This window comes from Vulpes vulpes, chromosome 3 (genome assembly GCF_048418805.1).
Source record: "Vulpes vulpes isolate BD-2025 chromosome 3, VulVul3, whole genome shotgun sequence".
NCBI classification, from domain to species: domain Eukaryota; kingdom Metazoa; phylum Chordata; class Mammalia; order Carnivora; family Canidae; genus Vulpes; species Vulpes vulpes.
In genome coordinates this window covers 98,188,307-98,201,306 of record NC_132782.1, presented here as the reverse complement: position 1 = coordinate 98,201,306, position 13,000 = coordinate 98,188,307, and the positions used below count along the sequence as shown (strand labels likewise).

The 13,000-nt window shown below is 51.1% G+C and overlaps 1 protein-coding gene and 1 non-coding gene across 3 annotated transcripts in view; both read left to right on the top strand.

Annotated features, from left to right (window-relative positions):
* Positions 1-2,620: 2,620 nt before the first annotated feature.
* On the top strand, positions 2,621-2,702 carry TRNAL-AAG (transfer RNA leucine (anticodon AAG)). Its single transcript has one exon. It is a non-coding gene; the product is annotated as a tRNA-Leu (tRNA).
* Positions 2,703-2,842: 140 nt separating this feature from the next.
* The window catches only part of POLR3E (RNA polymerase III subunit E), a 29,301-nt gene continuing 19,143 nt past the window's right edge, over positions 2,843-13,000 (top strand). Inside the window, exons 1-5 of one of the 2 annotated variants that reach the window (XM_025983759.2) lie at positions 2,843-3,027; positions 8,313-8,385; positions 9,606-9,752; positions 12,060-12,137; positions 12,822-12,937. In XM_025983759.2, the coding sequence (XP_025839544.1) occupies positions 12,081-12,137; positions 12,822-12,937 (173 nt within the window). In that variant the 5' untranslated portion in view covers positions 2,843-3,027; positions 8,313-8,385; positions 9,606-9,752; positions 12,060-12,080. The remainder of the gene's footprint in view (positions 3,028-8,312; positions 8,386-9,605; positions 9,753-12,059; positions 12,138-12,821; positions 12,938-13,000) is intronic. The other variant, XM_025983758.2, reaches the window with a different exon arrangement.

Below are 13,000 nucleotides of genomic sequence, written 5' to 3'. Positions count from 1 at the left end.
TGCTTCCCCCCTTCCACCTGTGCCCCATTAACCAGAGGCACAGAAGGAGGTACACCAAAGGAGAGTCAGGATTTCAGCCCTTCCCTCCACCCACCCCCCTCCTTAAAGCTGCTGGGACCCTGAGGGTCCGGGAGTTCTGATGAAACATTCTGGGTCTCCTGCTTATTAGTTTCACACCTGATTGTTACAGACAGTTGTGTAATGGGGCTGCAAGAGTGCAAGAAACTCTAGGGACAGATTGAATTGCTCCAAAATGTTCTGTCAGAAATATCTCTAGCTTTATTTGAACCCCTACCATACAACAGGGGTTTATTTCTTACAATAGGCAGCTACCAGGTAGCACTAGCTTTAGCAGAAAGGGGGCATTCATTGCAATGATAAAAGGATGTCTCTGAGACTGTGAATCCCACTGGGTCCTAGGAAGGATATTCTGCTGGGAGCTGGAAAACCCCTGAGTATTTCTCTACGACTCCACTCTTCTCATTGTATCATTCTTTCTCCCCCATGTACTGGCTTTCTCTACTTCTCCAATCTATTTCACAAAATAGGGCCACCTCAAATCTCCCTACATCCCTTGTTCCAGTCAGTCTTAGTCACTAACACTTAACACTCTGTGTCAAATCTAATCAAATTAATAAATCAGGAAATCACCATGTCTCAGTTTACATTCTCAAAAGAGAATCTGATTGGTCTGACTTGAGTCCTGTATCTACCATAGAGCCCACTGGCCATGGTGTGGCAAGGGCAGGGCAGGGCAGGGCACAGAAGGTGATTGCCAGGGATCCGCTCTCTGGGCTGGTCGGGCAATTCTTAGAAAAGTGAGATTAGGCAGATATTCTAGCAATTTTCCTTCACTGTGGGGAAATTTCCTTTTGGAAAACCCAGCACAAACTCACAAAGTCCCTCCTAGTACTAAAACACTGTGACTAGATTAATGCTTCTATTGATCTTAAGGACTATTCCCCATTTAGCTTTGAATCCCCCACAATAGCTAGCCTGTGTCCTCAATAGATGGCTGCTTCTATATTTTTAAAAAATTCTTTTAAAAGCAACAAACTAAAAAAAAACTAAAAAAAAAAACTAAAAACAACTAATAAAAATAAATAAAAATAAAAGCAACAAACTCTCCCTGTGCAATGAAATCTTCGCATATCAGTATTTATGTTAAAAAGGTAGTTGGGGGAAAAAAACTGAGTTTAGGAGGAATTAAAGATGAAGAGAAATATGGAATGCCCAAATGTTAGGGTGTGTGCCAACTGGATATTAACCAGAAACTTAAATATAACATTATAAACAACTTACATTCACATTGTGTGTTGGTTAGACTTCATAATGTTGGAGTAGAAGAACATGATTCAGAATGATCTTGGTACCGTAATATTTATGAACATGGAAAACATACGGAAGATCATTCTATATATTGTTCATGAGAATATATGTATATATATATGTACACACAGAAATATCTGTATCTATAGGTATAAATATTATAGATATGAAAGTATAAGAAACTGATTGAATACACATCAAATCATAATAGTCATAGCTGAGGGAGGATGTTTGGGAAGGAGGTTTTATCTTTAATTTATAATGTTCTAAGACATTTTTATTTAAAAAAATTTTTTTTAATGATCTAGTATATTTTTAAATGGATTTTTAAAAGGACAGCATATTCAGATCGTTTCCTGAGTAGCTTTTAAGAAAAAAGAATGTACATAGGAAAAGAATTGGAAGTGAAATGTTACCATATTAGATGGTGGGAATGTGGGTGATTATTTTTTCTTTGTACTTCTTCTGTATTTTTATTTTTATTTATTTTCTATTTTTTCTTCTGTATTTTTATGTTATTTATTTATTTTTATTTTTAAAAATTTTTTTAAATAAATTTATTTTTTATTGGTGTTCAATCTTCTGTATTTTTAAATATCTATTTCCATCAACATGGATTGATATTTTAAAAGTATATTTGGGTGAAACAAAAAACAAAACAGTTGCAGATCAAGATTAATAGTATAATATTTATGTAAAAACCCATACACAATAAAAACAAAATATCCATTTTTCTCTGAGTATCTGTGTATCTGTATGAAGACAGCCACATAAATTCACAGTAAAAAACCCAGAAAGACAGACACTAAGCTGATAATAATGGTCACCTCTGTGGATGGGACTTAGGGTCAAAGGTAAAAGTGCATATTTGGGCCTTATCTGCAACGTTTCAATATTTTTGTAATACTTCATTTATTATTTGAGTACCTAAAAATTAAAACACCTAACTTTCCAGAGAAAGCTGCTCAGGCGAGCTCTCCGGGTTTGGCCTTCCGAGCCCCCGGGGCGAGTTACTACCGGAATCCAGGATTCCTCCGGGGATACGTGGCCGCTCCGAGGTCTCCGGGCTCAACAGCCGACTCCGAACACGGATTCTTAAACTGCTTATCGCTCTGAAACCTGTTCGGGGCGGGGGAAAAAAAAAATGTGGGTGTAGATATCAGAGGAAATATTTTCCTTTAAACGGATGACACATTCAAAATCTATCAAAAACAAGCGAAACGCGAGAAACATTAATGAAATTTGCTCAGAAAGTATTAAATAGCTTCCCGGAAGGCCCACTGAGCAGCACGGTAGCGTGGCCGAGCGGTCTAAGGCGCTGGATTAAGGCTCCAGTCTCTTCGGGGGCGTGGGTTCGAATCCCACCGCTGCCAGAGCGCTTTTGTTTTTTTTTGGCCCTACCGCTTTGGCAGCGGGCCGTTCTCTGCCCTTTTGCCGGGTCACCAGCGCCCCCTGCTGCCAGGCCGGGCGGGCGGCCCGCATGAATGGAGCGGCGGAGGGGGCGGGTCTGCGCGCGCCGGGGCGGGGCATTGTGGGTAAAAGGAAGCGCGAGGCCCGGCCCCGCTCCCCCCACGTGTCCGCTGGAGTTTCTCCACCAGCAACATGGCCGCTGCCTGAGGAGAGCCGGGCCGCCGCCGCCTCTGCAGCCCGCGGGTACCTGGGCCGTTGCCGCCGCCCGCGCGCGGCCCCCGCGGAGAGGTGAGTGCCGAGAAGGCAGCGCACGCGTCGGTTGGAGCCGGGCCGCCCTCGCGAGGTGGGCCTGGGCTGGGCTGCCGGGTAGGCCGGGAGGCCCGCGCCGCGCCGCGCCGAGCCCGGGGGCTCTGGGGCCTCCCGGGGCTCGGGCGGGAAGGATGAGCAGCCGGGCCCCCTCCCCCCCGGAGACCCGGCCCAGCTCTGCGAGCTCGGCCCGGCCCTGGAGTCGGGGGTGCCGCAGCAGGGCTGCCGGCGCTGACTCAGGGTCCAGCTGCCTTGCTCCGCCCGGCGCAGGCGGGCCTCCTGCGGGAGCACCTGTCCGAGGGCAGCCGGGTCCCGCCAGCGCGGCGGCGGGTGGCGATGGCCGCGGGGGGCGCGTGAGAAGGGGGCCTGACCCCCGCCGGACGGCGCGTCCCCAAGCCTGCCCGGGCGCCCTCCTCGCCGCTGCCCCCGACGCCGGCCGGGCCCGGCGCTGCCCATTCATCGCTTCAGGCCCCCGAGAGCCCGCGCCGGGCGGCGGATCGGGCCCCGACGCCGGCTTGGAGGAGGTGTCTGGAAGCACGTCGAGTAAGCCAGCACATCAGCAAGGTCGTTGACTTGTGTTAGCTTTACAGTCGTTGGGCCGTAGAGGAGGTCTTCGCAGTCGCCAGAGCTGCTTCATCTGTGAAATGGGGATAATAAAATTAACCTACCCCGTAGGCTTGTGGTGAGGGCTTCAGGTAAGATGCGACACGTCCCAGCTCGGCAGCGTTGTGCTTGCTCCCTCCGACCTGGGAAGAAAACACACGTTGCCGAGTAAATAGCAAAGCTCCCCTCCGCAGGTTACATTTACCACCTTGTCTAATTCTCACCGCAGCCCTCGCGGGAGGTTGGTACTTTTTTTATCCCCATTTTAGGGATGAAAATAGTGAGACCCTTTAAGAGGAAACCATCCCGGGTGGGCCCCAGATGGTAAGTAGTTGAGGTGGGATTTGAACCGGTGTAGTTGTGTTTTGAGAGTCTAGGCTCTTAACCACTATCCCATACTGCCTTTTATTCGAGAGGTGTGCAGCACAGTGGTTAAGAATCCGGATCGTTGACATCAGCCAGACCCCGGTTTCCCCCCTGGCTCTGCTCTTCTCCAGTGCTGTGACCTTGGGTGAAATTACCTACTCCCTTAATCTTAGTTCCCTCATTTCTTAATTGGGACTGATGCATGTTGACTTAGAGGACTGTTGAGAAATGTGGCGGTAGTGTGAAGTCCTTGGAGTAGGGTCTGATGCTCAGTTAAGGGTTAATTGGTTCTGTTTCTCCAGGCTAAGTCTTTAACAGAGGTAAAAGCCGAGGTGACCCAGAGTGGGGAGACGCCTTGCCCAAGAGGCTCACAGGCAGCTAGAATCCAGGCCTTGAGACTGTTTGCCTTGAGACCCTCTCGACTTGACCCTGCTGTACTTTGTCCACTCTCCAGTAGCTAAAGAGCCTCTGGAGTTGCCTCCGAATTTCCGATTGGCTGACAGGTTAGATCCCTAGGTGCACAGGGATGCACCCAGGTGGAGCATTCAGGTATTTCCTTTGCTCTGTACCCCTTCTTAGCTCTACCTGGCGTCCTTGTCTCCTTTCCATTTGTTGACAGCTCCCCGCTGGGGGAAATTTCATGAGCTCAAGGCCATGGTCACTGCCACAGAGTACATTATGGCCAGGAGGTCTGCTGCTGCCTTGGCCACAGCCCCTTTCTGTTCCTCAAGTGTCCATAAGGCCCAAACCATGAGTCCACCAGTGTCTGGATGGGGCTGAGTTAGGCTCACTGGGTAAATGGTCTGTAACTGCCTGATTCCACACGTTCATTTATTTCATTATTCTTTGTGTCCTATATTGAGTGTCTGCTTCATGCCAGGCACTGTTCTAGGTATTGGGAGAGCAGCATGGATTTTAAAAAGAGATAATAATCCTTATAACAACTTGATGAAGTAAAGCGTAATCATCTCCACTTTATGGTTGAAGTAACTGAGAGGCCCCTGTGGAGCTTACATTCTAGTGCAGAAGGCAGACAACACAGACACACATAGACTAGCTAGTTGCAGATTATGGTAAGAACCACGAAAGAAAGAAAACAGGGAGAGGTGATAGTGACTGGGAGCCGGTTGACCGGGGAAGCTCTTGAAGATGGGCATCAGGGGAACCTCTCTCCTGGAGGGGGTAGTGGTAGTGATATCTAAGGAAAAGGAGCCAGCTTTGAAAAGACTTGGGAGAAGTAGATGACTTGCAGAGGTTCTGAGACAGACTGGGGCCTAGCCTCTTAGAGGTCCAGCAGGTGGCTACCTGGCTGTGTAGATAGATGGTGAGGGGAAAGGCAGGGACAAGGTCTTACAGGGCCTTGAGGCCATAGAGAGAAGTTTGGGTTTTATCCTATGTGGCAGGTGAAGGGTTTTGAGCAGGAGAATGATATGATTTACTCTTTCGCAAGGACAACTCTGGCTGTTTCTGGGAGGGTTGGAGGTAGAGAAGAGGAATGCCAGGGAGATTTGTTGGAGCAGTACTTTTTAATCATGGATCAAGATTTATTAGTGAGTGGTGCCTGGCTGGCTCAGTCAGTAGAGCATGTAGCTCTTGATCTGGGGGTGGTGAGTTTGAGCCCCATGTTCTGCATAGAGATTACTTTAAAAAAAAGTTTTGCTGGTGGGATGTGAAATCACTTTGAGGGATTGTAACCAGCGTGTTTAATTTTAATGAGTGAAGGTCGAAAACAGCACTGTATCACGGATAGTAGGGACTGTTATGGTTGTTCGAAACCTTAGCTTAGTTACATAATTGTGTCTATGTTCTGAGTCATTTATATGGAGTGGATTTCTTAGTATAGGCCTTGGGCTGAAAAGTTGGAAAGCTACCTGGTTGGTTGATGTCGGCTGGGAGGATGAAGGGAAGCGAGAGCCCTGCCTGTTACCCCGTCACATGTGCCAGCTGGAGGAGGAGCAGGGGCCCCAGGGATCTCATCCTCCCTGAGCTCCTCAGTGACTGGGGAGAGGTTAGCAGAGCCCAACAGTAGCTGAGAAAGCCAGTTGCTCAGGAATGATCGTGTCTGGGGAACCTCCCAGGGCACACCTCTTCATATATGACCTGTTCCCTGACTCGTGTGTAAGTCCCTGGTCTCTTTTGTCCACAGAGCCAGGCACAGAGGATCTAGGTGCTTGACCTCCATCTGTGCTGCTTGGTGGCCAGTGCAGATGGGGTGGGGTCTGGGGCTCTGTCATCCATCACCCTCTGTCTGGGCCAGAGCAGGAACCTAAAACTGTCAGTCTCAGGCTTCTGATTTTCATCCAGTCTTCAAGCCGTCATTGTTGAGGTAGCATCTTTCCTCTAGTTTTACCTTCTTCGGCCCTCCACATCTTCCTCCACTCAAAAATCTTTGGTAGCTCCCTATTAAATAGCCTTCCTGTGGCTTATTTATTCAGACAACAGGTGTGTAGGGAGTGCCTGCTGTGGGGTAAGGAGGGTACAGCAAGGGACAAAATAGACCAGAATCTCTGCCTTCGTGTAACTTACTGGCAGTGAGGGTGGGGACAAAATAATAACTGTCGGGTGGTGATGCCTGCTTTGGGGAAACCCAGACCCGGGAAGGGAATTGAAGAAGGGTATTGCAATTTTGGATACGGTAGATAGGGAAGGTCTTGTGACAAGGTGACATTTGAGCAAAACCTTGGAAGAGGTGAGGGAGGGAGCCATGAGGCTCTCAGGGTAGAGCGATTGCCAAGGCCCAAGGTTGGGGGAGAGGAAGGATGCCAGTGGGAGAGGAGATCTGAGAGGTAAAGGGGTGGTGGTGGCAGCAGGTGAGTCATAAAGACTTGAGCTTCTGTCCTGGGCGGGACGGGAGGTCCTCAAAGGCAGAGGCATGGCGAGCTCTGATGTGACTTTCAGGGGATCACTGGCACTGGCTGTGGGGTTGGGCAAAGATCGTAGGGTCTCAGGTGAGGCAGGGAGACCATTCTGGTAATTGCTGTGGTACAGGCAGGCAGTGGAGCCGGCTGGATGGGGGCTGGGATGGTGACAGTGGGGGTGGCTGGACTTCAGACCTCCTTTAAGGGTGGAACTGACAGGAGTTGCTGGTGTGGGGTGAGGAGAACAGAGGCATCGGGGAAGAGGCTAGTGTTGGGGCTGAGCCGTCTGAGTTTGGAATAAGTATCTGGAATGCGCCAAGTGATTCCAGGTGGTACACCGCAGGCAGAGGGCTTAGATGACCTTGAGCCCCACCCATGGTGAAGGTATTAGATCCTTTTAAATATTGAATAACTCAGGTGTTAAGTAGATAAGACAAATCATGATGGTCTTACCAGAAACTAGGGGTCTGGGGGCTGCTTCCGGAGGTACCCATATGAACATCCTCTCCCTGCGGGAATAAGAGTCAGCCTGGGTGAGTTAGTTCCCCTCTGCCGAGGAGACCTGCAGGCTTCTCCCCTCCAGGTGCTTGAAGTATTGCCAGTCACCTGGGGTCCCTCTTGCTCTCAGGAGTCATGGCCTGTCCAGATCCGCCTGTCCAGATCCTTCAGTCCTTCAGGGCTCAGCCCAGATGCCCCCTTGTCTTCCCCAGCAGGAAGGCTCTTCCTTGCCTCTGAGCTCCCCTACCTGTAGCTGTTACCTGGCCTGGCTTGGAATCCCGGGCCGTCGGCTGGCTTGCTCTCTGGCTAGCCATGCACACCATCCCTGCAGCTCCCCTTAGAAAGTGGGGACACCCAAGCCTCCTTGCAGGGTTGTGCTGAGTAAAATCTGGGAAGAGGGTCATTTTGTGTCACACACAAAACAGGAGAATCCTCTCACACAGAGTTGAGCTTCAAGTTTGCTTAAAAGTCAGATACCAGAGACAGTCCCCCTGGAAAGCCTTGGGACTCCCTGCTCTTCCTGTTGGGCAAGTTTCTTAACACTTGCCCTTTATGGCCCCCAGTTGGTGCTCAAGGTTTTCATCATGGATGTAGACCAGCCAGTCTCCATCCTCCTGCCTGGCAGTGACCTCTTTTTTGTGAGTAGTCAAAAGACCCTTAAAGCTGGTCATGTATTTCCCCACAGGTGTAGCCGATACGTGCTGCTGTGGGTCCACCTCTTTGCACCCTCTGGTGGTTTCTCCTTGTTAGATTCTGGCCAGTGGAGGTATAGAATTGGCTGTCTGTGTTGACTCCAGGAAAGGCATAGAAAGAAGGTCAGGTTCTGTTTATCTCAGGCTCTCCTCTCCCAGAGCAGGGCCTGTTGCAGCATAGGTGCCACCCAGGGGTGTTGGTGGCGTGGCTGACTGACATTTATTTCAGGCCTCTTGCTCTCCCTTGCAGATTGAGTCTGAGGATCGTGCGGCTGGCTCCCCCTAGTATGGCCAATGAAGAGGATGACCCAGTCATACAGGAGGTAACTGCTGCTTCCCACCCTCTGCTGGGGCTACCAGGGAGAAGTGCCCCGGCCCAGGGCTTTAGGCAGTGGGACTGTGGCCCTTCCTTCATCTTCAGGCCGGCCTGGCATCTTTTGGCATCCCAGGGACCCTTAACACAAGCTGTTCCCTCTGCATGGAACCCTCTTCTTCTAGATAACTGCCTGCAGATAACCCTTCCCTTTCTCCCAATCCTTGGTCCAGCATTTCTCACTACCCCCCCCCCCCTCATGTGGTGCTCTCCTGTACATCCTCCTTGGCCCCTTCAAGCCCCTTACCTTGGCCATGCTCTGTGCTTGCTCACAGTACTCCCCATCTCCTAGACATAATCTCCTTCCATTGGAACATAAGCTTTACGAGGGAGAGATTTTGTTTTTTACCATTGTGCCTACAAAGCCAAGTTCAGTGCCTGTCACTTAGTAGATACTCAGTGACTGTTCATTGAATGAATGGGTTTGACAGCTCTCCCTTCTTCCTGGGCCTGCCCAGAAGTCATTCAGTAGTTGTTCACTGGATCCACTATGTGCTGGGGGCTGTGACAACAGGGAGCAAGGCAGCATCCTGCCTTTGGAAAACTTAAGATCTGTGGGCAAGACTGACAAAGATGGGGTCTTAAGATGCAGTTGGTGGGGAGGTAGTTGCAGAGTTGGCCCAGATCCAGACATATCCTAGAGCCACCGGGCCTTTGCACATACTGCTCCCACCACCTAGAATGCCCTTCACCTGTGCTGATGCCCTTTACTCCTCCTTAAGGCCTGGTTGGGGTAGAGAACATGGTTCATCTGAAGAGCAGGGAAGCAGGGAGGTAAACTGCTGCATGGTGGGGCAAGCAGGGGTGGTTAGTGTTGAGAAGGAGGAGAGTTGGGCCAGATCATTCTTAGAGGGGCTTGCAGACCACCTTAAGATGATGTGACAGGTCAATCCAGGGTAGGTGGCAGAGGGCACAGGGAGGAAGCGCAGGCAAGTGGGTAAGCTCTCCTCTACCCTGGCCTCGTTGGAAAAGCATTTAATCTGGCTCTAGGATACATCCTGATCTGAGTGGCCTCAGGGAAGGTACATTTTTATTGGGTTATAGTGGGCCTAGGAAGGGACCAGGAGCTCTTATCCTGGTCGCCCTGGGAACTGTAGAGAGGGAGGCTGGAGACTCCTTCTGTTTCTAGCAGTAGCTGAGCTCTTGCCTCCTCCCCCACACTGCCTCTAGGAGCCACGACCCCTGACTGACATCCAAGGAGCAGGGACATGCCGGGGCAGGCACCGGGTTCTGTCTCCTGTTTAAGTCTTCTTCCCTTTTTCCCAGATCGACGTGTACTTGGCCAAAAGTCTGGCAGAGAAGCTCTATCTGTTTCAGGTAATGATGAGAGCAGAAGACGAAGGGCGCCCCTTGAGCGTTGGGGTGGTGGGTGAGGGGGCCTGGGAAACCTCAGCCTTGCTTAGGGTTTGGGGCCCAAAGTGTGGGACGAGGTGGTTCTCTTGGCTTTTGTGGGTGGGCAGGTCCATAGTCTCACATCGAAGATGGGAAAACCAGGGCAGCTTTGAGAGGCAGAGCAATGTTGTGGTTAAAGCTTGGGCTCTGAGGATGGGTAGACGTGTGGAGGCCCAGTTCCATCTCCATTGTGACTTAGCTGTGAGCCTCGGCAAGGTCCTGAAGCTCTCCATACCTCCATTTCCTCATTTGCAAAATGGTGGCGGTAATGCTGCCTGCCCTGTAGAGTCCCTGTGGGGGTGGATGAATCTGTGCTAAAGTGCTCAGAACACGGCCCAGCCTGGAGCTCAGCTCCACAGTCTATTTTAGGGGAGTTTTGTCCCCCTTCCTACCTGCATCCTGAAGCAACTGTTAGCCTGTTTTCTCGCTCTATGGATCTGCCTGTTCAGGACATTTCATGTACATGCAATCATGGCATAGGTGGCTTCTTAGCTCACTCATGTTGTAACATGTATCAGCACCTCAATCCTTTCTGTGGGCAAGTAGTATCCCACTGCCTGGATTCATACACCACATTTTGATTATCCACGCATTGGTGGGTGTCTGGGTGTTTCCACTTTGGGCTTTCATGAGCGGTGCTGCTATGAACATCCCGTACAGGTTTCTGTGCGGACAGGTGTTTTCATTTCTCTTGGGCATATCCTTAGGAGCGGAATTGCTGGATCTAGTATTTAACGTTTAGAGGAATGGACAAACTTTTGCCCCAGTTTACGCTTCCAATAATGAGGTTATAATTTCAAGTATTTTGTCTTCATGTTGCCTATGAGAAGGTGAGGCAGCACAGGGAATCTGGTAACTTGTGCACAGGGCCTGGGACAGGGCAGCAGTGGTGGTGCTCCATATGTGAGCTGGGAAGAGACCCAGCATCCTCCTCCTGCCCCCGCCCGAGTCTGCCTTTATGGACTGTGGGGCTGGAGGTCTGTCCTTCAGGCCTCCCCAACCTGCTTCCTTGTCTGGCTGCAGAATGATGGGGAACTGATTGGTGGTCATGGTGATGGTTTCACCCCCCCCCCCCCCCAATATGTGTTCTCTGTGAGCCAGGCCCTGGGTTGGTGTCCACTCTCTTTGCCTTCTTCCCTGTCCCAGCAGCCCTGTGAGCAAGGAGCCAGCCCAAGTACACAAGTTGCAAGAGGCAGAGCTGGGATCAGAACCCAGGCCTGATTCCAGAACCTCTGCCCTTTACCACCACCCGTCCCATCCCAAGATCAGGAGATTACAGGGCTGCCCCAGATCTTGGCAGACCAGGGGCCTCCTGACTGTTGTGTGCAAGCCTATCCCCGCCCAGGCCCTTTTCAGGCCCAGACTATTTCTCCTACCGCTGCCCTAAGCTCCAGCCCAGGAAGCAAGGGGGAGTCACTGTGTTGCTAGTTGAGTGAGCTTTTGGGAAATCTCCATTGCCTTGGGCTGGAATGGAGCTGGCCAGAAAGGGCGCTCACACAGAGGGTTTACTCTGCACTGCCACACTTCCAGCAGACTCCAGAGGCTGTCATGGTACAGGTGCCACAGCTTGTCAAGGGCAGGTCCAAATCATGACTCATCCATCCACCCCATAGTTTGGTGCAGAAGAAAGGAAAGGTGCCCGGTAAGGGCTTATGGGGGAAGATATCTCCAGTGTGTTCAGAGTGAAGAAGTGACATCAGAGCAGTATATCCAAGTGTGACATGAAAACAACTTCACGCATGGTGATACTGAGGCCCAGAAGGGACTCTCTGAGTGGATCGGTGGCAGCTTTTTATTACGGCAAAGTTTACAGGGCAGCAGAGAAAGACTGGGATGATACATTCGCACATACCCATCACCCACCTTCAGCCACAGCACATCACTGGGCAGGTCATCGGTCTGTGCTTCCTGTGCTTGGTCTTGTGTCCCCTCCATCTCCACCTGGATGGGTGGTCTAGCAGCAAGATGGTGGATCCTTCCTCTTGCCTCCAGGGCAGGGCTCTGTGTGCTGAGACCTGTTTGGGTTCCTAAACTTGGGTTTGTCCCTCCGAGGTCAGAGACCTTCGAAGATTTGCCTTTCGGAAGGAAGCCGGATGGAGCCAGCATGAAGGGGACACAGATGGGGACCAGCAAGGACTCTGGTCTCTGCTTGGCATTGATTCTTGGTGGAGCCTTTGAGCCCAACACTGGGGTAGGCTGGGCGGGTAGACTAACGGCTTTCTTCCTTCCCAGTACCCTGTGCGTCCAGCCTCGATGACCTACGATGACATTCCACACCTCTCCGCCAAGATCAAGCCCAAGCAGCAGAAGGTGGGGCTGCCCTCTGATGGAGGTAGAGGAGGGGAGGGGTGGCACAGGTGGGGGCTGATGGAAGTGAAGAGACAGGCCCTTGGGGACTAGAATCCCAGAGAAGGAGCAGTTGGAGAACGAGTTGCTTGCAGAGCCTGGAAAGCTCAAAAAGGAAAGTTTCCAGAAAGAAAGGGGGTAAGCAACTCCAGAGAGGCCAGGAGAGAATAAGGCTGGAGATGAGTTAGAGAGAGGAAATGGGGGCTTGTGCTCCCAGCAGCTCTGGTACGGTGGAAAATCTAGTGCCTCGGAGGGATGGGGTGACACTGGCGGGGAGAACTGGAGCTGTGCCTTGTCCAGGAGTAGGGGGGCAGGGGAGTGGCTGCAGCTCTAGCCTCCCATTGCCAGTTCCCATTGCACTGACTTCTCAAGAAAAGTTGGAAATGAAAATATTTATGAGAAACTCCCTTGAATTTTAAATGTTGGCACCTAATGTAGATTTTGGAGGATAGAATAGGGAGGACAAACAGAACTGCATGACCTCCCTGCCCCCCAAATAGCACCCTAGCCTTTCTGTTGGGATTGGGATTTGTGGCCTTTGATGTAGACTGAACCCAGGAGCCCTTGCAGGACATGTGTCGGGCCTGCTTCTGGGCAGGACTCTGGGGTCCTGAGTCGCTCATGCTGGGGGTTGCTTGTTGCCTGCAGGTAGAACTCGAGATGGCCATTGATACCCTAAACCCCAACTACTGCCGCAGCAAAGGGGAGCAGATTGCACTCAACGTGGACGGCGCCTGCGCGGACGACAGCAGCACTTACTCCTCGTGAGTTCCCTGGGTCCAGCATCCAAGCTCTGACGGGCCCTGATCCAAGCCTTCCAAAGGCCT